This window comes from Rhinolophus sinicus, chromosome 1 (genome assembly GCF_057876585.1).
Source record: "Rhinolophus sinicus isolate RSI-liver-muscle chromosome 1, RSI-T2T, whole genome shotgun sequence".
NCBI classification, from domain to species: Eukaryota; Metazoa; Chordata; class Mammalia; order Chiroptera; family Rhinolophidae; genus Rhinolophus; species Rhinolophus sinicus.
This window is the reverse complement of record NC_142501.1, coordinates 12591852-12616372: the sequence shown is the minus strand read 5'-3', so window position 1 is coordinate 12616372 and position 24521 is coordinate 12591852. Positions and strand designations below refer to the sequence as shown.

The window sequence follows — 24521 nt, the reverse complement described above, 5'->3', positions numbered from 1 at the left end:
CTCCAGAGCATTTGAGATCTAGCTCCCAGCTAGATCGCCAGCAGATGTCATCAGTTTTGGCTCAAATGAACTCTTATACAAAGTTCTTTAGAGGTTTGGATGTTTTTTGTGTCAACATCCCTCCTCTGCCTTGTCATGTCCACCACCCCTGTCCCCCCACCCCCCTCTGCTCCCCAGGGCCTGGGCAAGGCATGGGAGAAGGGCTGGGGGCCGAGGGCTCGGGGGACCTCAGAGCGTCTGCTCCCAGGGCTGATGGCATGCAGGTGTGGCTGAAAGCAGAGCACCTGCATCTCCTCAGAGCCGAGGTGGCCCCGAGCCAGCTGATTGGACCTGAAGCCAGCAGTGGGAGGGTGGGTCGAAGCACGCCTCCGTGCAGGCCAGTGAGAACCCAGAGGGACAGCCAGGCCCCCGCAGCCATTTGGGGGCACAGCAAACTTTTAAGGGAAGAGCAAAGGCCCTGAGAGAAGATTTGAACCTGAATTTGCCTAGACCTTCACCCCCAAGTGACTGGCTTTACCTGAAAGAGTGTTTTAAATCGCAGGAGACTGAGGTACCTTTGTTACGGGAGGCTCGGTTCTTCTCGCTGAGGAAGTAAAGGATCACAGGTCAGCAAGCTGGTTAGCTGGTTAATATGCAAAACAGGGTTGATCAGTGATATGTTCTCAGGGAAGAGAATGGGCCTAGCCAAGGAGGGGGAGAGGGGGAGAGGGGGAGGGGGAGGGGAGGGGGGAGGGGGAGGGAAGGGGGGAGGGGGAGGGGAGGGGGCGAGGGGGAGAGGGAGAGGGAGAGAGAGAGAGAGATCCAAGGGTGGAAGCAGTTAATCAAAGCTAGTTATGAGCTTTTTCTGTGCGCACTGTGGACCCGCTCCCACCCCTTCTCTTCCTCCCACATTTTCTAACTTCTGCCTAAGACCTTAAAGCAAGTTTGTTTCTTTTCAGCAGGGTGAGGGTCCTGTGGAAACTTCAGTGAGTTTTAGGAAATGAAGCAACTCCATCTTTCTGCTCACCTGAGTGAGAGGATGCAGGTTAGTTTTCTGTCTCACCACATAAGCAGCGTTTCCCTCATGTGACATGTTATTTTGCTCACCCAGCAGCTCCTGGGGCTATTGCACAAGAGCAGCTGTGGTAAAACCACCCCTGGTCCAACATCTGGGGCTGCTGCCAGGGAAACAGCAGGGAGGCCCCCTGGATAGCGGCTGTCCCGGCTGGCCAGCTCCATCTCAAGGACAGCCTCTGCTCAGAGTCCCTAAGTTCCAGAGGCCATGGTGCAGGGCTGGAAAGGCTCGGTGGCCCACTAGCCTCTCATTTCTGCTCATGGGCCCAGGGGACATCAGTCAGTCCCCACTCCCAAGACTGGGTGGGTGGGCCACACCTTCTGCAAAGCAGCAGCCCCCAGTGTGGCCTCAGGTAGGGCTAGGGAGAGGATGCGGGGATATCTGGGCGTATAAATGTGAGCAAGCCACAAGGCCCCCAATCCCAGCTTGCACACACATGGAGACACACAAATCTCAGTCCAGGACCGCACTATGGTCTCATTAACCACAGACACAGAATCTAGAACTGGTTCTGCTATTTCTTAGCTGTGTGACCGTGGGCAAGCCATGCATGAACCCTCTTGAGGTCTCAGTGTCCTCATCTGCAAAATGGGAGCGTTGGAACCACAATCCTATATCTCAAATCATTGGGGCCAGATGTGCTTCAGAGTTTCCATTTTTTGGGGGGGGTTTTGGAAAGGTGCCGATACTATACATTATGTAACATCCCAGCTGCTCTCCTTAGTCAAACCCGGTTCATATTTCTGCGGTGAAACGATGAATATTCAAATAAAGTGAGATACATAAAAACTATAAGCTTGCACCAGTTCAGGTGAAGTTTTACCACCCACTGCATTATGGAAAAACCTTTCAGTTTTCAGATCATTTTACGTTTTCACCTTTCAGGTAAGAGTCATTAGAGCTTTAATGTTGTCCCCCTCAGAGGGTAGGACAGTGATGTGACAACAATCATTGCAGACGCCCATAACGTGTTTGTGGGTGCTCTGCCACACTGGGCGTTGCATGGCTTGCTCATGGCTCCTCATAGGGGCTCCGTGCCACGGGAGCTATTCTAATACCCATTTCACAGATGGGGAGTCGAGGCCAAGGCAGTTGAGGAACTGGATCACGGTGACACAGCTCCAGCTGGTTGGCTTGACTTCAGAGTCCTTGTATCACCACTCACCTGTTGTCACAGGTAGGACGCGGAGAGGTGAAACAGCCTCTGGCTTTGATTTGTTTGTTTCAGTCCACTGTGTATTTATTAGAAAACGAAAGTAAAAGGGCAAGGCCTTTCTCAGCAAGCCCCAGGCTTCCCAGAAGAGTTGCTGTGAGTGTTGGCATTTTGGTAATAGCAACAGTTAACCTAACCCAGTTTAACAATCCTTTCTCAGAATAAGCCAGCAACACTCAGACCCGCCACCCCCACCCCAGCCCTTAATAAAACCAGCTGGAGACTGTACTTTGGCCTTTTTTCCTCCTGCAGCCTAGTCGCTCACAGTCCCCTGTCAAAACGGAGACCCCCAGAGAGGTGAGTCCTATTTTCCCTCAGGACCTGAGTCTTCAGAGCTTCGTGGAGAACAGGTGGGACAACAGGCAGAGGTTGGAGGGGAGGGGGTGCTTCGGCGCCCCAGAAAGGACGTTGTGCCCAAGGGGTTGGATACAGAAAAAGAGGTCTTGTCAGGGCCACCAAGATTCAAATCCGTCCTGCTAGTTACTAACTTTGACAGCTTGGGAAGGTCTGAAGTTTAAATCCTTTACTGATAAATCAGGACAGGAATTTCTCCCTCACTGTCCATTTGAAGCTCAAATGAAAACGTGATTAAGAGTGAGATATGACCCACCAAGTTGCATCTTCGCTTCCTTTGCTTGGGGACCCCAGAGCTCTACATGGAGAAGGCCTGGCCCCCAGAATGTAGGAGGCCTTCCTTCTTCTGACACAGGTATTTCCCTAGAAGTTCTCTGCAGCGGCGCTTTAGGGGATGTCGTCTTTGTAGAAGAAAGATGCTGAGTGAGTCGTCTCGAAACAGCAAAGCCAACCCCCAATGTTTCCTGGATTGTAGGTTTACCGGGGGTAGTTGGGGGCAAGAAGGGGGGGAGATGGTGATAAAGATTAAGGGGAACCTCTTCAGTCTGTGTTTTCAGAATAAGTCACCTTTTCTTACTTAGATCGGAGGTTTGAGGGAGCTGGTCTGCAGGGGGAGGAAACGTTGGAGAGTATGGTGGAGCTGAAGGGTCCCCAAGCAGGCAAGCGAAGGCTGTCAGAAATAGGAGGTCTCGAATGAAACCATGCCGCTAACCCTCTCCCATCAGTCCCTCACTCTCCCAACATCACCTTCCTCTCACATCCACCCAGGTCAGGAGGGTGGGGATAGGACCTCATGGGACCAGAGAGCTCCCTGCCGTTGGTACTGGGAACGACATTTTTTCCTCAGTACTTGTCCTCTTGAAAGAAACGATTCAGTCAGAGACAGAGTTAAGCAAATTGCAGAAAGCAAGGGTTATTAACAAGCAAGTACACTCTGAAACGTGGAGCAGGCTCACCCGAGGGTGGGGAGCAGCCTCTCCCTACATTGTGTGAGGGTTTTTATCCTTATGGGTAGAATTGTCTTCCCGGCCCCTCTCCAGTATCTTCCTCTTTTTCTGCTGATGTGTCCCGTCCTCCCTGCTTGTTTCCCATGGCTTAAGTGTGAGCCCATCAATTTCCCATAACTTATTTGAAAGCCCACTAAAGGGGACAAAACCACAGTGCGCAGCCGTGGGCATCCAGGTAAGCGGATGTAAATCCTGAGAAGCCGGATGTTTGTGATGCAAATTGGGCAAAGGCAGGGGCCTCGGGTGGCCCCTAATGGCGGTTTGAGCCCGGCGAGTGACCCTCCTCCTCCTGCTCATTTCTACCTTCCTACCTACCCTATGATCTCTGCCCTGCATCTGATAGGACTGAGAACTAATATGAAAAATGGGGAGTTATCACAGGGTGATGGTAAAGAGTGGGGCTCTAGACCAGGGTTTCTTAGCCCCAGACCACTGATGTTTTGGACAGGATCCTTTTTGGTTGTGGGGGCTGTGCTGTGCAGTGTGGGGGTTTAGCAGCGTTGCTGGCCTCTACCCACTAGATGCCAATAACAACTCTCTCTCTCTCTCTCTCTCTCTCTCTCTCTCTCTCTTTCTCTCTCTTCCTCCCTCCCCCAATATCTACAGACATTACCAATACTCCCTGGGGAGAAAACTCAACCCTGATTGAGATCTACTGTTCTAGACTCCTATTGTTTCCTAGCTGGAATCACACTGGGCTCTCCCACTTACCAATCGCATGATATTAGCCTCCCTGTGCCTCAGTTTCCTCATCTGTAAAATGGGGATAATATTAGCATCTGTTTCAGGAGGTCATTGAGAAGATTAAAGGTGTATAAAAACAGTAGATGTATGTCAGGCACAAGTAAACACAAAAACGTGACTCATTTTATAGGCTATGGTCACCTTGGAGTCACACTCTCCCAAACAGCCTTATACACCAGAGAAGACACTGTTTTCTACCTCGAAAACTATCCCAAAGAAATAACCAAACATGTGGACCAACAGTTATATAAAGATCAACGATTATTTATGAAGCAAAAAGTGTTTATAAGAACAAAACAAAAACTGAAACTGAAAACAACCCAAAGTTTCAACAGCAGGGAAGTTATTAAATACGTAATAATATATCCATATAATGAAATGTTCATGGCCTTTAAATATCCTTCCGGCAACTGTTTAATAATATAATGTTAAGAGACAAAAATTCACACAAAACTGTAGGAGCAGCATGAGGCTACTTTTTTTTGCCTGTAAAGTAAAACATTGACATTGTTTTTCTGTGAAGTGGGAGTACAGACAAATTTCATTCTTTATTTCTAAATTTTCTATAGTAAACCTGTATTTATTGAAGTAATTAGCAAAAGGGGGTTATAAGGATTTCTGCACCTTCAAAATATGTATGGAAGGGTTTTTTTTTCCCCCTAAGATTTTTAGAAGTGGAACGGGGAGAGGTGAGGGGTAAGGAAGCTGATCATCAGAAAGAAGGCGTATTTAGGAAATGCCACTTCTGCCCTGAGCTCTGGGACCAAGTGCCAAATATAGGGGAAGGATGGGAAGAAGACTGCCATGACCGAAGTACCATGTTTCCCCGAAAATAAGATCGGGTCTTATATTAATTTTTGCTCCAAAAGATGCATTAGGGCTTATGTACAGGGGATGTAAGTTTCACTCCTAGTGTTGTACGTTTTATGGGTTTGGACAAGTATATAATGACATGTACCCACCATTAGAGGATCACACAGACCAGTCTCACTGCCCTTACAATCCTCTGTGCTCTGCCTATTCATTCCTTCCTCCCCCCAACTCCTGGCAGCCACTGATCTTTTACTGTCTCCAAAGTTTTGCCTTTTCCATAATGTCAGTGTTGGAAACATACAGTATGTCGCCTTTTCAGACTGGCTTCTTTCACTTAGTCATATGCATTTAAATTTCCTCCACATCTTTTCACGCCTTGATAGCTCATTTCCTTTCAGCACAGAATAGCATTATATTGTCTGGATGCCCCACAGTTTATTTATCCATTTACCTACTGAAGGACACTTTGGTGGCTTCTAAGAATTGGCAATTATGAATAAAGCTGCTGTAAATATCCTTGTACAGGTTTTGTGTGGAGATAAGTTTTCGACTCCTTTGGGGAAATATCGAGGAGCGAGATTGCTGGATTGTATGGTCAGAGCGGGTTTAGTTTTGTAAGACATGGGTAAACTGCCTTCCCAAGTTTCTGCACCGTTTTGCATTCTCACCAGCAATGACTGACAGTTCCTGCTGCTCCACCTCCTCACCAGCATTTGGTGCTGTCAGTGTTCTGGATTTGGGCCATTCTAAGGTGTATGCTATTTTCTTTCTTTTTTTAAGTTTTAATTTTGAGGTAATTATAGATTCACAGGCCAGGGTAAGAAATATAGAGATCCCATGTACCCCCTTTACCCTGTTTCCCCACCAGTAACATTTTACAAAATTATAGTATAAATCACAACCAGGAAATTGAGTTAGATGCAAACCACTGACCTTATTCAGATTTTACCGGCTTTACTCGCACTTATTTGTGAGTGAGTGAGTGTGTGTGTGTATGTGTGTGTGTGTGTGAGTGTGTGTGTGTATGTGTGAGTGTGTGTGTATGTGTGTGTGTGTGAGTGTGTGTGTGTAAATAATTCTAAGTAATTTTTCAGACGATGTCGATCTGTGTGATCACTCCCACACCCTGTGAAGACACAGGGACCCCTTGGGCTACCTTTCAGAAACACAGACACCTCCCTGGCCTGGTGTAACTTTGCTCATCCTTTTATTTTTAACTTTTCTGAGTCACTATGTTTCAGATGTAGCTCTTGTAAGAAGTGTGTATAACTGGGTTGTGCTTTCTGACCCAGTCTAGGAGTGTTTTCCTTTTAAAAGAGGATTTTTATGCTGTTCATAATTATGAAAAGTGCAGAATCTACTCTTCTCTGACATAAACTGAGATGGGCACTTCACTCGCTATTCACAAGGAAGGAAAGAGAAACAGCTGTGAGTGAATTTTCTTGCAATCACAGTACCGGTTAAGCGTCAGAGAGGGCTTTGGACCCACTTTCCCACACTGGCTCTATACTCATTCTGAAGTGTTTTCTCCAGCAGGTAAAACAACTCGCCTTAGTCAGACTCCCTGTCATTCTGAATATAGAAATGAGCAAATATTTGAAATGACACATTTCAAATCTGCCAAAGTAAGCTCCTGCACCCTAGCCGTTTCCACTGGAGGGTGACGCAGAATCCAGTGCTGTCTTCGTAAGAGAACGAATGCAGAAGGGCCTGGAACATGTGAAGACACAAGATACACAAAGGGCCACCACACGCAAGCATTTCACTGGGATTCCAAAATGTCATTGCTGGTTCTCCTGTATGTAGCTGCTTTCTCCAGCTCTTGCTCTCTTTTCTTCTCCCTGGCTTAACTGTTGGGAGCTCCAGGGCTCCATCTTGGACCACCCTGGGCCTCTATTACCGTGTTTTCCCCAAAATAAGACCTAACTGGAAAATAAGCCGTAGCATAATTTTTCAGGACGCTCGTAATATAAAATAAGCCCTAATTCGTCTTTTGGAGCAAAAATTAATATAAGACCTGGTCTTATTTTTGGGGAAATATGGTAGGGCTTATTTTATATTACGAGCATCCTCAAAAATCATGCTACGGTTTAATTTCCGTTTAGGTCTTATTTGGGGGGAAACACGGTATTACTGTTTCCCTAGGGTTCACATGCAATTTCGTGGCTTTAACTACTTTCTACACTGACGGCTTCCAAATTGAATCTCCCACCCAGAACAAGACTCATCTATCCACTGCCTATTCAATATCACTTGGATACCTCACACCTAACCTGCCCAAATTGAACCCTATGACCCACCCAGAAAACCATCCACCCTTCCCATCTCAGCAGATGGACCCCTCACTGTAACAGTCCTTCAGACCTGAAACCCGACTCAGCCTGAAGTCAGTCTCCACTCTGCTCTGTCCCATCTCACATCCATGGGAAAAATCCTGTGGATTCCTTCAAATGCAATCATTCTTCGAATTTCTACCCACCTGGTTCAAGCAGCTGTCACCTGTTGCTTCGACTACTGCAGTAGCTTCCTAATTGGTCCCCCTGTCCTCTCTTGCAAACCTAGTGTCTGTTTTCCAGCTTGAGTGTTCATTGTAACATATAAGTTAGGTCAGGGCCACTGCTAGCCCATGTGGTGCTTTAGGGCTTATTGGATAAAGTCCACCCACAGGTGGATAGAGCTCTGTAATGCGGGAGACGCTGCTCGCTGCACCATTTGTCATGCGGGGTGGCCTGCGGGGTCTCTGCTCCCGCTCCCCACATAAGAACGCAGGATATGGTGAGGCCAAAAGGAACACCCACAGAGCCATAGATGGGAGGGTCATACCACTATATTCTCGCTGGCGGCATCCGCCTCTCTGCAATCCGCTCTTGTTAGCTCAGCCACCATCTTCTCGCTACACCCCATTTTTTCTCTTTCTGCTAGCGTAGCCACAGCAGTTATATTAGTGGCCAATGGCTCACTGGTTACAGCTGACGGCCATCCAATCACAGTTGATGGCCATTTACTACCTGAGCCAGCACCTGTCTATGTTAGGCCGAGAGCCTGGAAACTGCTTTTTGGGGTTCTGTCCCCACAAATTCTGTGGACACATAGCTCTACAAATGGATGGCAACTCTGAGCAATCGAGCAATCAATCAATCAATCAATCAATCAATCAATCGTCCCTTCCTCCAGATAGACACAGCACGTCCTTCCATCCCTGGCCCCCAGGTCTCACCACTTGGCAAGTTGATTCTGGGATGGATTTCAGAATCCACTTGCCTGCTCAGACAGGGCCTTTTGCAGTTCTCATAATAGTGTTATTACGTCTTGGGAATATTATTTGTACAAAGGGGCCTTATACATTGTGGGGTCAGAGCCCCAGAAAGTAGTTTACAGGCTCTCGGCCTCACGTGGAGGGGTGCTGGCTCGGGTAGTAGATGGCCATCAGCTGGGGCTGGTTGGCCGTCAGCTGTAGCCATTGAGCCATTAGCCACTAATATAACTGCTGCGGCTACGAAGGAGAGCCGAGGAGAGTGGAGGAGAGTGAAAGAGAGTCGTCGGTGGGTTGCAGACAAAACGGACAGCAGGTCGCACGTCCAGTGAACCCAGCCTCCAGTGAGACCGTAGTGGTATGACTCCCCTACCTATGGCTCCGTGGGTGTTCCTGTTTGGCCTCACCATATCCTGCGTTCTTGTATGGGGAGCAGGACCAGAGACCCTGCAGGCCTCCTCGCACGACATACATTGTTGCCTTGTCCTGTAAAGATGAGATTTTAATCATTATAATCAATTTGTTCATCATAGCCAATGGCTAGAAACAGCTCAAACATATCCACTGATAGAAGAACAGATAAACAAATGGTAGTGTATTTATACAATGAAATACTGCATAGCAATCAGTTTTAAAAACCGTTGGTGCCCACAACAGCATGACTGTCATGCAGGGAGTCACGTGGGGTCTCCTGTCCCGCTCCCGACATAAGAACGCAGGACATGGTGAGGCCAAAAAGGAACACCCACGGAGCCATAGGTAGGGGAGTCATACCACTATAATCTCGCTGGTCGCTGGGTTAGAAATACAGGAAGCAGGAACCACACTATCCGCAACCTGCTGTCCACTTCTCTCTGCCAACCCACCTCACTTGCTAACTGTAATCCGCCGTGCTAACTGCAATCGCTCTTGCTAGCTCAGCCACCATCTTCTTGCTAGCCCCCAGTTTCTGCTAGCGTAGCTACGGCAGTTATATTAGTGGCCAATGGCTCACTAGTTACAGCTGACGGCCAACTAGCCACAGCTGATGGCCATCCAATCACAGTTGATGGCCATTTACTACCTGAGTGAGCACCTTTCCACGTGAGGGCGAGAGCCTGGAAACTGCACTCCTGGCTCTGTCCCCACAATGAGTGAATTTCACAGACATTATATTGTGTGAAAGAAGGCAAAACAAATGACTATCTGTACAAAGTTCCAGAATAGGTAAGCTAATCAGATGAGTGGTTACCTCTGGGGTGGGGTGAGTATTGGTTGGGAGTGGTGACAGGAAACCTTCTGTTCTATATAGTGATCTGGGTGGTGCTTACTCAGATATATGTGTAATACCAACATTTATTGAGCTGAGGACTTCAGTGTGTGTACTTATCATATATAAGCTATATCTCAATATACAATGCAAATATTTAGCCCATTAGAAGTGTTTCATTATTAATTTTATTCCACATAATCTAAAATCCCTCCACACTTAAATTTCATAAGGTTTTGTGGCACCTGCAGTGATTTTGTAATCTGTGTTTCCAACCAGAAAATCATTTGACTCCTGGGGACACCTGTAATTCTCCCATGGACAAAATGAGCAAAGATGTGGCCCTACTGAGTCTACCGGACGACAAGGCAGGGTAAGAATGCAAGGCTGGGCTTGGTCTGCAAAGGGAACCCAGAGGGATTTGTCCCTGGAAAAAGACTTTTTCCGCTGAAATGTCCAGACGTCCTCATGACAATAGTATTATTATTCATAACTCGGGCACTGCCTTTCCACTGGTCTCCACTACACATAGGAAGACATAGCCCCCCAGGGGGAAAAAAAAAGTAGTCCACAGGGTAAACTAAATACTTTGCAGAGCAAGTTAATATCTAGTCACATACATGCCATGGGGCAATGGGACGCTCAGGGCATCAATTGGCCCACTTGGGGGCCTCACCACTGTGAGACCCGGGAGGCAGGAACTCAGTGTGTAGGGCTCCCATGTCACCAAGAAGGCCCTGAGTGTTGCTGCATTGATGAATTTAAGCCCCGTCATCTGCTAACCAGCCAACAGAGCGGCACCAGACTCCAGCACAACGTGGACCATCAGCACACGTTCGCCGAGTGAATTAGGTGAACTGTGTGTGTTGTGCTTCATAGAAGCAGATTGCAATTTGACACTGTGTCAGTCAGTATCATTGCTTAATACAGTCTGATGTACTGCAGCTCAAGTGTCATTTGGTTTCAGGCATTTGGTTTAATTCAAAAACACAAGGCACCAAGCTTCCATTAGTTAACCACCCTGTGAAAGACACAACTTTCGACAACATGCAAAGTGGTGTTGTCAATGTGTGCAGCTACATATCTGTTTCTTGTTTCTCTTTATCCATGCCTACCCGACGACACACAGGGGTCAGGGTGGGCTGGAGGGTGACATCTGTAAAGTTTGGGGTTCCTCAGTAGGGTAATCCTCTTCCCCTTCATCCTGCAAGCCCCTGGCCACCTTCTGTGCTGGAAACTCATTTACAACTGCTGATTAATTGGTAACCGGGCTTAAATTCATTAATTCATTCATACTCAAGGGTTTCCTTGGTAGTATATTTGATTTTTAACCTTTTCCAGGAGAGATGTGTGTGTGTGTGCGTGTGCATATGTGTGTGTGTGTGTGCGCGTGTGCAAAGGTGTGTGTGTGTGGAGAGAGAGAGAGAGAGAGAGAGAGAGAGAGAGAGAGAGAGAGAGAGAGAGAAAGACATATTCAAGGGTATGTACACCTCAGTGCGGAATTCCTGACTGAGGGAGGCATAGCTGAAAATATGGACGCTCTTGGAACTCTGCACCCCATTCAAAGCTCCATCTCTACCTCATGTGTCCTTTTGGGCGAGTCCCCTTTCCTCTCTGAGCTTCCGCTCCTTCCACTGAGAAGTAAAGGAGGCAGATCAGGGTCTCTCCAGGTCCCTTCCAACTCTGATCCTCTTCTCTGAGCCGGGGAATCTGTGTTATCACCAGGCCCCCAGATCTGGCTCTGAAGGGAATGTGCCAATGGCACTTGGTATGAAGAAAGTACCTGAGGGAGTAGGCTTTGCTTCCCCTGACACTGCTCTCCCATGGAGGATACTCTCAGCTGGGCTGGGCAAGGTCCCTTAACACTTCATACTATGAGAAATAGGGGGAGGAGAGGCTTGGGCCCCTCTAGCCCTGACTTCTTTCATGAAGGACCAATTGCATCTGCTTGAGGAGTCAAGTAAAGCTGGCCAAGTGCCAAGGAGAACGTTCAGAACATTACTGATCATTTATCTTGGCCTCTCAGTGTGCGACTCTTGACAGAAGCAAAGACACAGCATAGCAGCCAAACTCAAGGTCATCGAAGGGCAGGCTGCATTACACAGTATGGAGCCGCCTCCCTCTCACTCACCTCTACATATACAGAGCTGCCAACCTCCCACCCAACACCTGGTTTCCTCTTTCTCCTACTGTTCCTGAACCTCTCCCACCATTAGTCCCACTAAGATATTAGCATTTCCTCACTGCGTCTCTCTGAACAAGGCTGGAAATGTCCTTCAGGACTAACCACCTTCTCCACCTCTTTGGCCAAGGCTGCATTTCTTCCATTTGTCCCTCCAGACGCCCCTTTTATGTGTTTCTTCTCTTCATGGAACCAGCAGCTTCCAGCAACACTCTGGGACTTTTCACGGTCAGGTCAGAGGTGACGGAGGTGTTAGGGAGATGCAGGCAGGATTCAAAACTGGGAGAAGCAAGAACAGCTGGAAACCAGATGGGCCCAAGAATTTGGCTTTCCCTTCTGGGAGAATGAAGCAAAAATCTTCATTTCACCCATCCACAGGGACGAGGATGCCGGTTTTCTGTGTGAAGATGAGGAGCAACAAGACAGAGTTCTGTCCGCTGAAGATGGTATATTTTTGCAAGAGTTTCCCACCATTAAAAGGGAACTGGAAGTGGCCATCCAAGAGAACCTCGCCCTTGCAGACAAAATCGACAGAGCCCACGAAACATTCGCCAAGACCTATGTGGTGACCAGCTCCGTTGCTGTCGCCTCAAGTGTTATGAGCTTCCTGGGTTTAGCCCTGGCTCCAGTGACAGTGGGAGGAAGCCTGGTGCTTTCTGCTGCTGGCACGGGGGTGGGGACAGTAGCCGGGGCCGCCGGCATATTGACCAACATTTTGGAACATCGTCACAATGAAAGAGTCCAAGCTCAGGTCAGCCGCCAAGTGTCCACCTGTGACCAAGAGGTAGGGCAGCCTGCAGACAAGCTAGCCTCCTATGTTATGTCTCTCTATAACCAAGGAAAAAACATCAAGAGCATCAAGAAGAACATTGATGCCTTGCAGATAGCCAGAGCCCACCCACGCCTGGCCTCCGCTGCCAAGCGTCTCCTGACCACTGGCCAAGTCTCAGCCCGCCGTGCCAGACAGGTGCAAAAGGCCTTTGGGGGTACAACGCTGGTGCTGAAGAGAAGCACTTACTTGCTGGGTGGTGCGATGGCTGGCTTAGGCCTCTGCGCGGAGCTGCACTCTCTCGTGAGTGAGTGGAAGCACCTGAAAGAGGGAGCAAAGGCAAAGTATGCGGAAGTGCTGAGGGCCCATGCCGCAGAGCAGGAAAGACAGCTGGCAGAACTCACCCAGCATTATGAGAGCCTGAGGCAGAAGGTGAGGCTAGGATTTCCCTCTTGGGTGGGGCTGGAAGGAGGAGGGAGATTGAACTGGGGCTGATGGGCCCGGAGGGTTATGCGAGGGTGTTAAGGAAGCCAGTGCCTGTGTGAAGCTTGCATGCATATTCCTGAGCACATGGGGCGAATGGTCGCCCTGGACGTCCAAACGGTATCCGTACTCTAGGACATAATGGGGGCTGTCCTGCACAGACCTGGGCGTGCCTTCTGTTTCTCCCTTGGTGTTCCTAGAGGCCCCTGTGCTGGGAATACGGTCTTTCACGTTGTACAGAAGAGGGCACTGAGCTGCAGGGAGTGTTAGGGATTGAAATGTGTCCCCCTAACATTCCTATGTTGAAGCTCTAAGCCCCAGTGTGACTATCTGGAGATGGGGCTTTTGGGAGGTAATTGGGGTTCAATGAGGTCACAGGGGTGCAGCCATAATCCTTCTAAGAAGAGGAGGAAGCACGAGAGTGATCTCTCTCTGCTTGCACCAGCACAGAGGAAAAGCCATGTGACAATACAGTGAGACATCTGCAGGAGAGGCCTGACCAGGAACTGAATTGGCTGTGGCCTTGATCTTGGATGTGTAGCCTCCAGAACTAGGAGAAAATACGTTCCTACGGTTTAAGTCACCCCACCTGGGGTATTCTGTTATGGTAGCCCGCGCTAAGACAGGGAACTTACGAACTTGCCACGTTCTCCCAGCCAGGTGGAGGCAGTCAGGATGACAAAGCCGGGAGCCTGATTCAGAGCCTGGGTTTGGGTCTGCACCACACGGTGCATGGGAACCCTCTGTAGCTTATCTGTGATTGGTGTTTTTGTTTCTTTATGAAAACTCTTGCAGGAAGAAAGGCTCCTGGAGGAAGAAAGGTTCTTGCAGGAAGAAGAAAGGCTCTTACAGAAGAAAGGCTCAGGGGCTCTGCCTTAGCCCTCAGCCAGGCACGGGGGAAGCAGGATCCCAGGTGTCAGGTAAGGATGAAGAAGGCAAGCTGAGCCCTGAGGCCTCTGAATAGAATAAAAGGGACAGGGTGGGGTGGGCAGGGTTGGCAGAGGAAACGCCTGGAGTCTAATTGGAAGGGCCAGCTGGGTCCTGAGTGCACTGTCAGCTAGTGAGGGGACTGAGTACACTGTCCCCTCTCCTTCATTCTGCTCTGTTTCTTCATTCATTCCTTCACTTGGTGCTAACTCAGTCACTTTATTCTTTAGTCCCCATTCACTCTCTCCTGCATAGTCCATATTAAACATGTATTGTTGTTTCATGCTGGGCTCTGTATCCATATTGAGTACCGATGATTACACAGTAGGGTGTCTGATGTGAAGGGTGTTAATCTGAAAATAAAAATGCCCCCTCCCCTTTTTTTTAAGGCCTTTCAAAGTGAGAGGCAAACAAGCATTTATTTGAGTTCAATAAGAATACCTATTCTAGAATCATTAATTCAGGTAGAAGCCAAATACTGTTCCAATTAGGATTCAAAGGCAAGGGGTATTTATGAGAAAGGGAAGGGGACCAATTACTGGTACATCAATAGAAGGAAGGCATTTCTATTTGTGCAGATAACATAACATAGAGGTGTTAATTCTAAACAATGTTTTTAATGTTGTCACCAGTCCAGTAGCCATAATAACTATCTTGTTATCTTTGTAAACAGTTTTTCAGGGGTGCAAGTTTGCTTAGGTCCAGTTCAAAGGTTATTTTGCCCCGTTTTAACATTGCGAAAGTTTGAGGCATAAGATGTGCCAGGCAGTTCCTCTGGGATGGCAGCTCCGGGTCCATTTTAAAGTGGCTCCATTTATCTTATTGTTTATGAGGGTATGTTGTATGTTCTATATCAACTCCCCTTCCGTTACTTCTCTGCTCTCTTCCTCTCCCACCTGGGCAGGAATGGCTGGATAAGATCCTTCTTATCCAGTCATTTGCTGGATAAAGTTTGCAAACAAAAGGCTGTCACCGGAACCTGCTCAACCAGATTCCATTATGAAGGAGAGAGGCTGCGTTGTCCCCCCAGCCCAAGTTCTTGGAACTCCCTCTTCAGGATATTGAAACCTGTAGGAACATTCCAGGCTTCCCAGTTCACCAATCTTTTTTTCTTTTTTAATTAATTAATGTATTTATTTATTTTAATTTTTTAAATTAGTTTTAGGTGCACAAAACAATGTAATAGTTAGACATTTATCATTTACATCCCTCACACCGTACTCTGCTTCTTGTATATATATAAAATTGTAGTTGACATTCATTATTGTTCAGCTTCAGCTTCAGGTGTACAGTGCAGTGATCAGGCATCTACATCTTCCCTGACGTGGTCTCCCTAACGAGACAAGTGTCCGTTGGACACCCTACAAAATCTTTACATTATTGATTACATTCCCCAAATTGATTTTCGTAACCCCGTAGCAATCTTGTGGTTACTGACTGTGCTTTCTAATCCCCTCACCTATCCCTTTATCCCCATCCCCCCTCCCATCTAGCAATCCTCAGTTTTTCGTCTATGTCTCTGAGACTGTTTCTGATTAGTTCATTCATTTTTCTTTAGATTCCACATATAAGTGAGATCATATGGTATTTGTCTTTCACTGTCTGACTTATTTCACTTAACATAATGTTCTCTAGGTCCATTCATGTTGTTGCAAATGGTAAGATTTCTTTCTTCTTTATGGCTGCGTAATACTCCATTGTATAAATGTACCACAGTTTCCTAATCCAGTTGTCTACCGATGGGCATTTTGGTTGTTTCCATGTCTTGGCTATTGTGTATAGTGCTGCAATAAACATAGGGGTGCATAAATTTTTTTCAAGTAGAGTTTTGGATATCTCCGGATAGATACCTAGGAGTGGGATTGCTGGATCATAAGGTAGCTCCATTTTCAGATTTTTGAGATACCTCCATACTGTTTTCCATAGTGGCTACACCAATTTGCAATCCCACCAACAGTGCACAAGAGTTCCCTTTTCTCCACATCCGTGCCAACACTTGTTGTTTGTTGATTTATTGATGATAGCCATTTTGACTGGGGTGAGGTGGTATCTCATTGTGGTTTTTTTTGTTTTTTGTTTTTTTTTAAGATTTTATTGGGGAAGGGGAACAGGACTGTTTTTTTTATTATTATTATTGGGGAACAGTGTGTACTTCCAGGACTTTTTTCCAAGTCAAGTTGTCCTTTCAATCTTAGTTGTGGAGGGTGCCGTTCAGCTTCAAGTTGTTGTCCTTTCAGTCTTAGTTGTGGAGGGCGCAGCTCAGCTCCAGGTCTAGTTGCCATTGCTAGTTGCAGGAGGCACAGCCCACCATCCCTTGCGGGAGTCAAACTGGCAAACCTTGTGGTTGAGAAGACGCGCTCTAACCAACTGAGCCATCTGGGAGGCAGCTCAGCTCAAGGTGCCGTGTTCAATCTTAGTTGCTGGGGGCAGAGCCCACCACCCCTTGCTGGACTCGAGGAATTGAACTGGCAACCTTGTGGTTGAGAGCCCACTGGCCCATGTGGGAATCGAACCGGCAGTCTTCGGAGTTAGGAGCACGGAGCTCTAACCACCGTGCTGGCCCCTCATTGTGGTTTTTATTTGCATTTCTCTAATGGTTAGTGAGGTTGAGCATTTTTTCATATGTCTGTTTGCCATCTGTATGTCCTTTTTAGAAAAATGTCTTTTCATGTCCTCTGCCCATTTTTTAATTGGGTTGTTTGTTTTTTGGAGTTGAGTTGAGTGAGTTTTTTATAAATTTGGGACATTAACCCCTTATCGGATATATCATTGGCAAATATCTTTTCCCATTCAGTAGGATCCCTTTTTGTCTTATTGATGGTTTCCTTTGCTGTGAAAAAACTTTTTAGTTTGATGTAATCCCACATGTTTATTTTTTCTCTTACTTCCCTCGCGCGAGGGGATATCAGTAAACATCTTACTCCGGGTAATGTCTGTAAAGTTTCTTCCTATATTTTTTTCTAGGAATTTTATGGTTTCAGATCTTACATTTACGTCTTTAAGCCATTTTGAATTTATTCTTGTATGTGGTGTAAGGAGGTGGTCCAGCTTCATTTTTTTGCATGTGTCTGTCCAGGTTTCCCAGCACCACTTATTGAATAGACTGTCTTTACCCCACCGTAAATTCTTGCTTCCATTGTCATAGATTAAATGACCATATAGGCATGGATTTACTTCTGGGCTCTCTATTCTTTTCCATTGATCTATGTGTCTGTTTTTATGCGAGAACCATGCTGTTTTAATTACTGTAGCCTTGTAGTTTAATTTGATGTCAGGTATCATTATACCTGCCACTTTGTTCTTATTTCTCAAGATTGCCAAGGCTATCTGGGGTCTTTTATGGTTCCATATAAATTTTAGGATTATACGTTCTATTTCTGTGGAAAACGTCCTTGGTAGTTTGATAGGAATTGCGTTGAATATATATATTGCCTTAGGCAGTATGGACATTTTAACTATATTAATTCTTCCTATCCATGAACATGGTATGTGTTTCCATCTATTTGTATCTTCTTTAATTTCTCTCTTCAGTATCTTATAATTTTCTGAGTACAGATCTTTTAGTTCTTTGGTTAAATGTATTCCCAGGTATTTTATAGTCTTTGAAGCAATTGTAAATGGGATTGTTTTCTTAATTTCTCTTTCTGATATTTTATTATCGGTATATACAAATGCAACTGATTTCTGAATATTAATTTTGTATCCTGCTACTTTATTAAATTCCTTTATCAGCTCTAATAGTTTCTTGGTGGAGTCTTTAGGGTTCTCTCTATATAGTATCATGTCATCTGCATATAATGACAATTTTACTTCCTCCTTACCGATTTGGATGCCTAATTTTGTTTCTTTTCTTGTCTGATTGCTGTGGCTAGAACTTCTAGCACTATGTTGAAAAGAAGTGGAGAAAGTGAGCAACCTTGCCTTGTTCCTGATCTTAAGGGGAATGGTTTTAGCTTTTCCCCATGGAGTATGATGTTAGCTGTGGGTTTATCATATGTGGCCTTTATTTTGAGATATGGTCCCTCTACTCCCACTTTCTTAAGGGTTTTTATCATAAATGGCTGCTGGATTTTGTCAAATGCTTTTTCTGCATCTATTGATATGATCATATGATTTTTATTTTTCATTTTGTGAATGTGGTGTATCACATTAATTGATTTGCAGACATTGAACCACCTTTGCATACCAGGAATGAATCCCACTTGACAATGGTGTATGATCTTTTTAATGTATTGCTGAATTCTGTTTGCTAATATTTTGTTGAAGATTTTTGCATCTATGTTCATTAGAGATATCGGCCTGTAGTTTTTTTTTTTGTGTTTTTTTTTTTGTAGTGTCTTTATCTGATTTGAGGATCAGGGTGATAATGGCCTCGTAAAAAGTGTTTGGGAGCCTTCCCTCCTTCTGGATTTTTTTGGAAGAGCTTGAGGAGAATAGGTGATAATTACTTTTTGAATATTTTGCAAAATTCACCTGTAAAGCCATCTGGTCCAGGGCTTTTGTTTGTTGGAAGATTGTTGATTACTGATTCAATTTCCTTGGTGGTAATCAGTCTATTTAGGTTTTCTGTTTCTTCCTGAGTTAGCCTTGGAAGGTTGTATACTTCTAGAAAATTGTCCATTTCTTCCAGATTTACTAATTTGTTGGCATATAGTTGCTCATAGTAATTTCTAAAAATTTTTTATATTTCTGTGGTGTCTCTTGTCACTTCTCCTCGTTCATTTCTGATTTTATTAATTTGGGTCCTCTCTCTCGTTTTTTGATCAGTCTGGCTAAAGGTTTGTTTATTTTGTTTATCTTCTCCAAAAACCAACTCTTGGATTCATTGATCTTTTGTATTGTTTTTCTGGTTTCTATTTCATTTATTTCCGCTCTGATCTTTATTGTCTCCTTTTTGGGCTTATTTTGCTGTTGTTTTTCCAGATCCCTTAAGTGTGAAGATAAACTGTTGATTAGTGATTTTTGTTGTTTCTTTAGGTAGGCCTGCAATGCTATGAATTTCCCTCTTAGGACTGCTTTCACTGCATCCCATAGATTTTGGGTCGTTGTGTTTTCATTTTCGTTTGTCTTGAGATATCTTTTGATTTCTTCCTTGATCTCATGGTTGACCCATTCATTATTTAGTAACATGTTATTCAGCCTCCATGAATTGGTGTGTCTTCCAGGTTTTTCCTAGAGCTCATTTCTAATTTCATAGCACTGTGGTCAGAGAAGACAATTGGTATGATTTCAATTTTCTTAAGTTTATCAAGACTTGTTTTGTGGCCTAACATGTGGTCTATCTTGGAAAATGTTCCATGTGCGCTTGAGAAGAACATGTATTCTGCAGCATTGGGGTGAAATGCTCTGAAAATATCAATTAAATCCAAGTGGTCCAATGTGTTATTTAAGGCTGTTGTTTCCATATTGATTTTCTGTCTGGAAGACCTGTCCCTTGTTGTCAGAGGTGTGTTGAAGTCCCCTACTATGATAGTGTTACTGTTGATCTCTGTCTTTATGTCAGTCAATATCTGTTTATGTATTTAGGTGCTCCTATGTGGGGTGCATAGATGTTTACTAGGGTTATGTCCTCTTGTCAGATCGATCCCTTTATTATATAGTGCCCATCTTTGTCTTTTAATATGCTTTTCATTTTAAAGTCTATTTTGTCAGATATAAGTATTGCAACTCCAGCTTTTTTCTCATTTCCATTAGCATGAAATATCTTACTCCAACCCTTCACTTTCAGCCTGTGTGTGTCTTTTGATCTGAGGTGAGTCTCTTGTATACAGCATATACCAGGGTCTTGCTTTCTTATCCACTCAGCCACCCTATGTCTTTTGATTGGAGCATTTAATCCATTTACATTTAAAGTGATTGTTGATAGGTACATAGTTATTGCCATTTTTAAATTTGTAGTTAGATTGTTTTCATCTTTCTTCTATTTACAGAAGTCCTTTTAGTATTTCCTGCAATACTGGCTTGGTGGTAATAAATTCCTTTAGCTTATTCTTTTCCGGGAAGCTCTTTATCTCTCCTTCAATTTTAAATGATAGCCTTGCTGGATAAAGCAATCTAGGTTGTAGGCCTTTGTTTTCCATCACTTTGAGTATCTCCTTTCACTCCCTCCTGGCCTGCAATGTTTCCATAGAAAAATCATTTGAAAGTCTTATGTGAGTTCCCTTGTATGTAACCCTCTGTCTTTCTCTTGCTGCTTTTAGGATTCTCTCTTTGTCTTTAACCTTTGCCATTTTAACTATAATATGTCTTGGTGTGGGCCTGTTTGGGTTTATCCTGGTTGGAACTCTCTGCACTTCCTGGGCTTGTATGTTGCTTTCCTTCACCAGGTTAGGGAAGTTTTCGGTCATTATTACTTCAAATATGTTCTCAATCCCTTGCTTCCTCTCTTCACCTTCTGGTATTCCTGTGATGCGCATGCTGTTGTGCTTGATGTTATCCCAGAGGTCTCTTAAACCATCTTCATTGTTTTTTATTCTTTTTTCTTTCTGTTGTTCTGTTTGGGTGATCTCTGCTAACTTGTCTTCCAAGTCGCTGATTCGATCCTCTGCTTCATCTAACCTGCTGGTAATTCCTTCAAGTGAGTTCTTTATTTCAGTAATTGTGTTCTTTAGTTCTAACTGGTTGTTCATTATGATTTCTCTATCCTTCTTTATGTCGTCTCTAAGCTCCTTAAACATTCTTATCATCAGTGTTCTGAACTCTGTCTCTGATAGGTTGGTTACCTCTGTTTCATTTGGTTCCATTTCTGGAGGTTTCTTCTGTTCTTTTATTTGGGACATGTTTGTTTCCCCTTTCTGGCTGACTTTCCGTGTTTGCTTTGTTGTAATAGGTAGATCCCCTAGGGTTCTTAGTTCTTGCTGGGTGATCTTATGTAGTATGTGTCCTTTATATTTGACTTGCACCACTTCCTTCTTCTCCTCTGTGTGTGCTCCAAAGGTGACTCTTGTATTGTGTATATTGTCTTCTTAAAGAAGATCTTTAATTGCTTTTTCGCTTGTGAGTAGGTGGGGTTAACTCCTAGGCTGACTAGTTGTGAGACTTGGCTCTGCCCACTGCAGGGTGTTCTGCTGCGTGAGGGTTGACAGCTTAAATGAGGTTTGGCCTCTATGGGCTCTTGTGCCTGTAGAGAATTTTCTCTGGGTGTGTCACTTGTAGGTCAAACCCGGTAATACTCTGGTTTGGTCTGGAGTTGGCCTCTGGGTGTGTTGAATCTAGTGCCTCTTGAGCTGGGCCCTGGTAGGGCAATTTCAGAACAAAGCAAATCACGAAGCACAACAACAACAACAAAGAAAAAAACAAATACATTCACATGTAAACAACTGATAACCCACACTCAACACAGGCAAAAATATCAAAGATACAAAAACAAAACAAAAAAAGCAGTGCCAGTCTTGGCTTAAGCCCACCAAGTAGTCTCCAGGTTGTCCTCTGCTGTATCAAAGAGTCCCCTGCATATTGTGCAGGCAGAGCTGGTCACCTGGTGCCCAGCGTGACCTTGGGACTGCAGATTTAGATGCATGGTGCTGAGGCGTCTGGACGGTAGTTTTTACAAAGTCAGTGCAGTTTCTTCTCTTGCCTGCACATATGTGCACGGAGAGTAACACAACCAGCCCTGTGCCCAGGTCTCCTGAATCTTAGGGCACTTCTTCCGTGTGTGTGTGTGTGTGTGTGTGTGTGTGTGTGTGTGGCAGGCGGGAGATTTCTGAGCTGAGCTGCTGAAAGCTGGGAGTTGTGTCTGCCGCTTACTGCTGATCCCTGGGAGTGTCTCCGCAGATGTAATTGCCCTGCCCTAGGCAGGCCAGAAAGGGTGGGGGCTGGGGATGGAGGGGTCTTCTCTCTCCCAGCCCAGCAGTGTCACACTCTTCTGGCAGGCCAGAAAAAGTGGGGGCTGGGGGTGGGGGAGTCTTCTCTCTCCCAGCCCAGCAGAATCACACACTTCCCAGCCTCTTCCCTGGGTCAGAGCTGCAAGCTGTGTCTTCCCAGAGCCTGAGCACTAAGGCTCCTCTGTAATCTGGCACTACTCCTCAGTTCAGGGGCCAACTTGAGTCTCTGGAAGGGCGGGGGTAGGATTGGGAGGGGCCCAGGTATGGAGTTTATATCCTTTGTCCGACCTAGTGCCCAGCTGGAGGTCTCAGCTGAAGTTTCTGCCCCAAATGCTGGATATGCTGCCCTCTCAGTGGGAGAGATCAGCTGTGGGACGCAGGGAAAGAGCCCACCTCCTGGCTTTTGGGGTTTCTGTTCCGTCCTGGGATCCCCTGTGTCTCCGCAGGAGCAGATGCGGGCCACGTCTCCACTCCACTCCCTTCCCTCTTGCCCTGCTCGCCCAATTTGCCCACCTTCAAGTAATCCTCATACGAGTCTCTTAGCTGTTTTGCGTGATGAGCAAAGAGTCCTTTGATGGGGTGTAGATGTTCTTTTTGTCGTAGGTTCTGGAGGAGAAGTCAAGAAGTCTGCTTCGCTACTGCCATTCTTCCCTGTTCAACATGGTTTTTTTGTTTGTTTTTTTAGTTGCTATTTTGAAAGTAATGTATTGATATTAAATGCATTTTTTTTTTCAAATTCAGGAAAGTGAAAAATAGAGGAAAGAAATAATGCACCAGCCAGGGTGACAACTGTTGGTAATTTGGCATAGAATTTTCTTCCTGCACTTTTCTTGCTTTGGGTGTTAAAATACTGACTTTAAGTAGTTGTCATTAGATTGCCTGCTGGAGACCCTGCATTATAAAATAGATTTTTTTTTTCTGCAACCCACTGATTTTCCTTCTCATGCTGAATGCCCTCATTGGCCGACAGATCTATAATTTTCCCTTTTGCTGTTTTCACGTAGCAATATTTTCTACCATTCAATGTTCTACTTCATTTTTATAGACATTGTTTTCTTAGGTTGTAAAATATTCTTGACTGTATGTACAATCTTTTAATTAGACACATGTCAGTCATCACTCTCATAGCCACCTCAAACTGGCTTATGCGGAAAAAGGAACTTACTGTTTCATGTACTTAAAAAGCTTAGGGGTACAAGTGGGCTTCAGCTGTGTCTGGAGCTAGAGGCTAAAAGTGATGTCATCAGGCCTCTGTCTTTTCATTTCTCAGACAGGCTTCTGCCACATGCAGGAAAGATGTCCCCAACAGCCCCCAGGTGTACCCCCTCCTAGCTGGAAAGGGGCGGGACAAAGCCCAGGGACCTACTCTGATTGGTCCGGACTGGGATACTTGCCTATGCCTGCCTGTTGGTTGCTAGGGAACTATATGATCTGTGGACAGAGAAAGATGCTAAATGCAAAACAACACTGGATGTCCCTCCCCTTTCTGCAACATTTAGATCATTTCAAATTTCTTACTATACATAGTGGTAAAATAAATATCCGTGTGCCAAAATCTTGCTGTGTTATTATTAAAACTCTTTTCTTAAAATAGAGTCCGTAAAGTGGGATACCTGAAATAAAGAATGACCTCATGAAGAAAAAGTAGGAGTCCATTCCCCCTACATTACAATAGTAAAACAGGAAATTTGGGAAAGAGGTAAAAAGTGGAAGGGAAAGAGCGCCACTATTTACATTTTGAGCGACAGCCTGCCAGTTTTGTTTTATAAATCTTATGATTTAAGGGTTTTAAATAGTTGTAATCCCATGTGTTTCCTGCTTTTGTTGCTCTCCTTTCCTGTTTTAATTCTTTCATGAGCACAACTGTAAATAAATAGCTTTTTCCACATTTAATATTGTTCTCTTGGTATATGAGCATCCATAAAGTTCTGAATAAACATTTTCAATAATAATGCTTGGCTCAAAATAGTCATTAAGCTTGGAGTTTTGTTTTGTGGACTGTCTGGAAAAAAAAGAAGAATGAATCAGAGAATGGAGATTTGAGACTTATCTCTCATGCTTATTTGCCTGGTCCCCTTTCTGAGTTATGGTTTCTTCAGCCATGAAATACGTGTAACCTGAGTGAAAGCCACTCCACCTGGGAGCAGAGCTGTAGTGCCCTGCTCACAGAAATGGAAGTCTGGGAGAAGACACCCTTGACAGAAATTCAAATCCTTAATAAAGTGTTTGCGCCAATATCGTCCCTGTTTGCCTGCTTTTCTCATTCTCAGACTTTCTTCCATCAGGACACAAGCTCCCAAACTGTTATTTCCTTCCCCCCATGTTCTGGCCCCTTACTCCCTTCCTGAATCATAGCCCAAGCAGCTCTTCTGCCCTCTCCCTCCCTGCAATGCCTTCAACCCCAAGCTGCTCTCTGGTCTTCTCCGAAGCACCGTCTCCTACACCCCCTGGAATTCTGGTGAGCGAATGCCTTCATCTCCTTATAGCTCCCCACTAGTTCAATCTGTGCACTCCTTGCCAAGCGAAGCCCCTTAACTCTCCTGTTAATTGGGGCAACCCAACCCCCACCACTGTTCTCCTCTCCCTTTTGGGTTGAGTGGGGTTCTTCATGGGTGCCCCTGAGGTGGTGCAGTCCCCTCCACCGTGGTGA

The 24521-nt window shown here is 45.3% G+C and overlaps 1 protein-coding gene across 8 annotated transcripts in view; it reads left to right on the top strand.

Moving 5' to 3' along the window:
* LOC109445761 (apolipoprotein L6-like) overlaps nt 1-23843 on the top strand; it is a 50487-nt gene extending 26644 nt beyond the window's left edge. Inside the window, exons 3-11 of one of the 8 annotated variants that reach the window (XM_088796856.1) lie at nt 542-605; nt 939-1024; nt 2124-2231; nt 2520-2564; nt 5711-5936; nt 9921-10060; nt 12248-13070; nt 13917-14041; nt 14953-17404. In XM_088796856.1, coding sequence (XP_088652982.1) covers nt 10005-10060; nt 12248-13070; nt 13917-14000 — 963 coding nt within the window. In that variant the 5' untranslated portion in view covers nt 542-605; nt 939-1024; nt 2124-2231; ... (1 more) ...; nt 5711-5936; nt 9921-10004 and the 3' untranslated portion in view covers nt 14001-14041; nt 14953-17404. Of the gene's footprint in view, nt 1-413; nt 606-938; nt 1025-2123; nt 2232-2519; nt 2565-5710; nt 5937-9920; nt 10061-12247; nt 13071-13916; nt 14042-14952; nt 17405-22474 lie in introns of those variants that run through there. The other 7 variants (XM_088796843.1, XM_088796850.1, XM_088796845.1 and 4 more) reach the window with 7 other exon arrangements.
* Nucleotides 23844-24521: the final 678 nt, after the last annotated feature.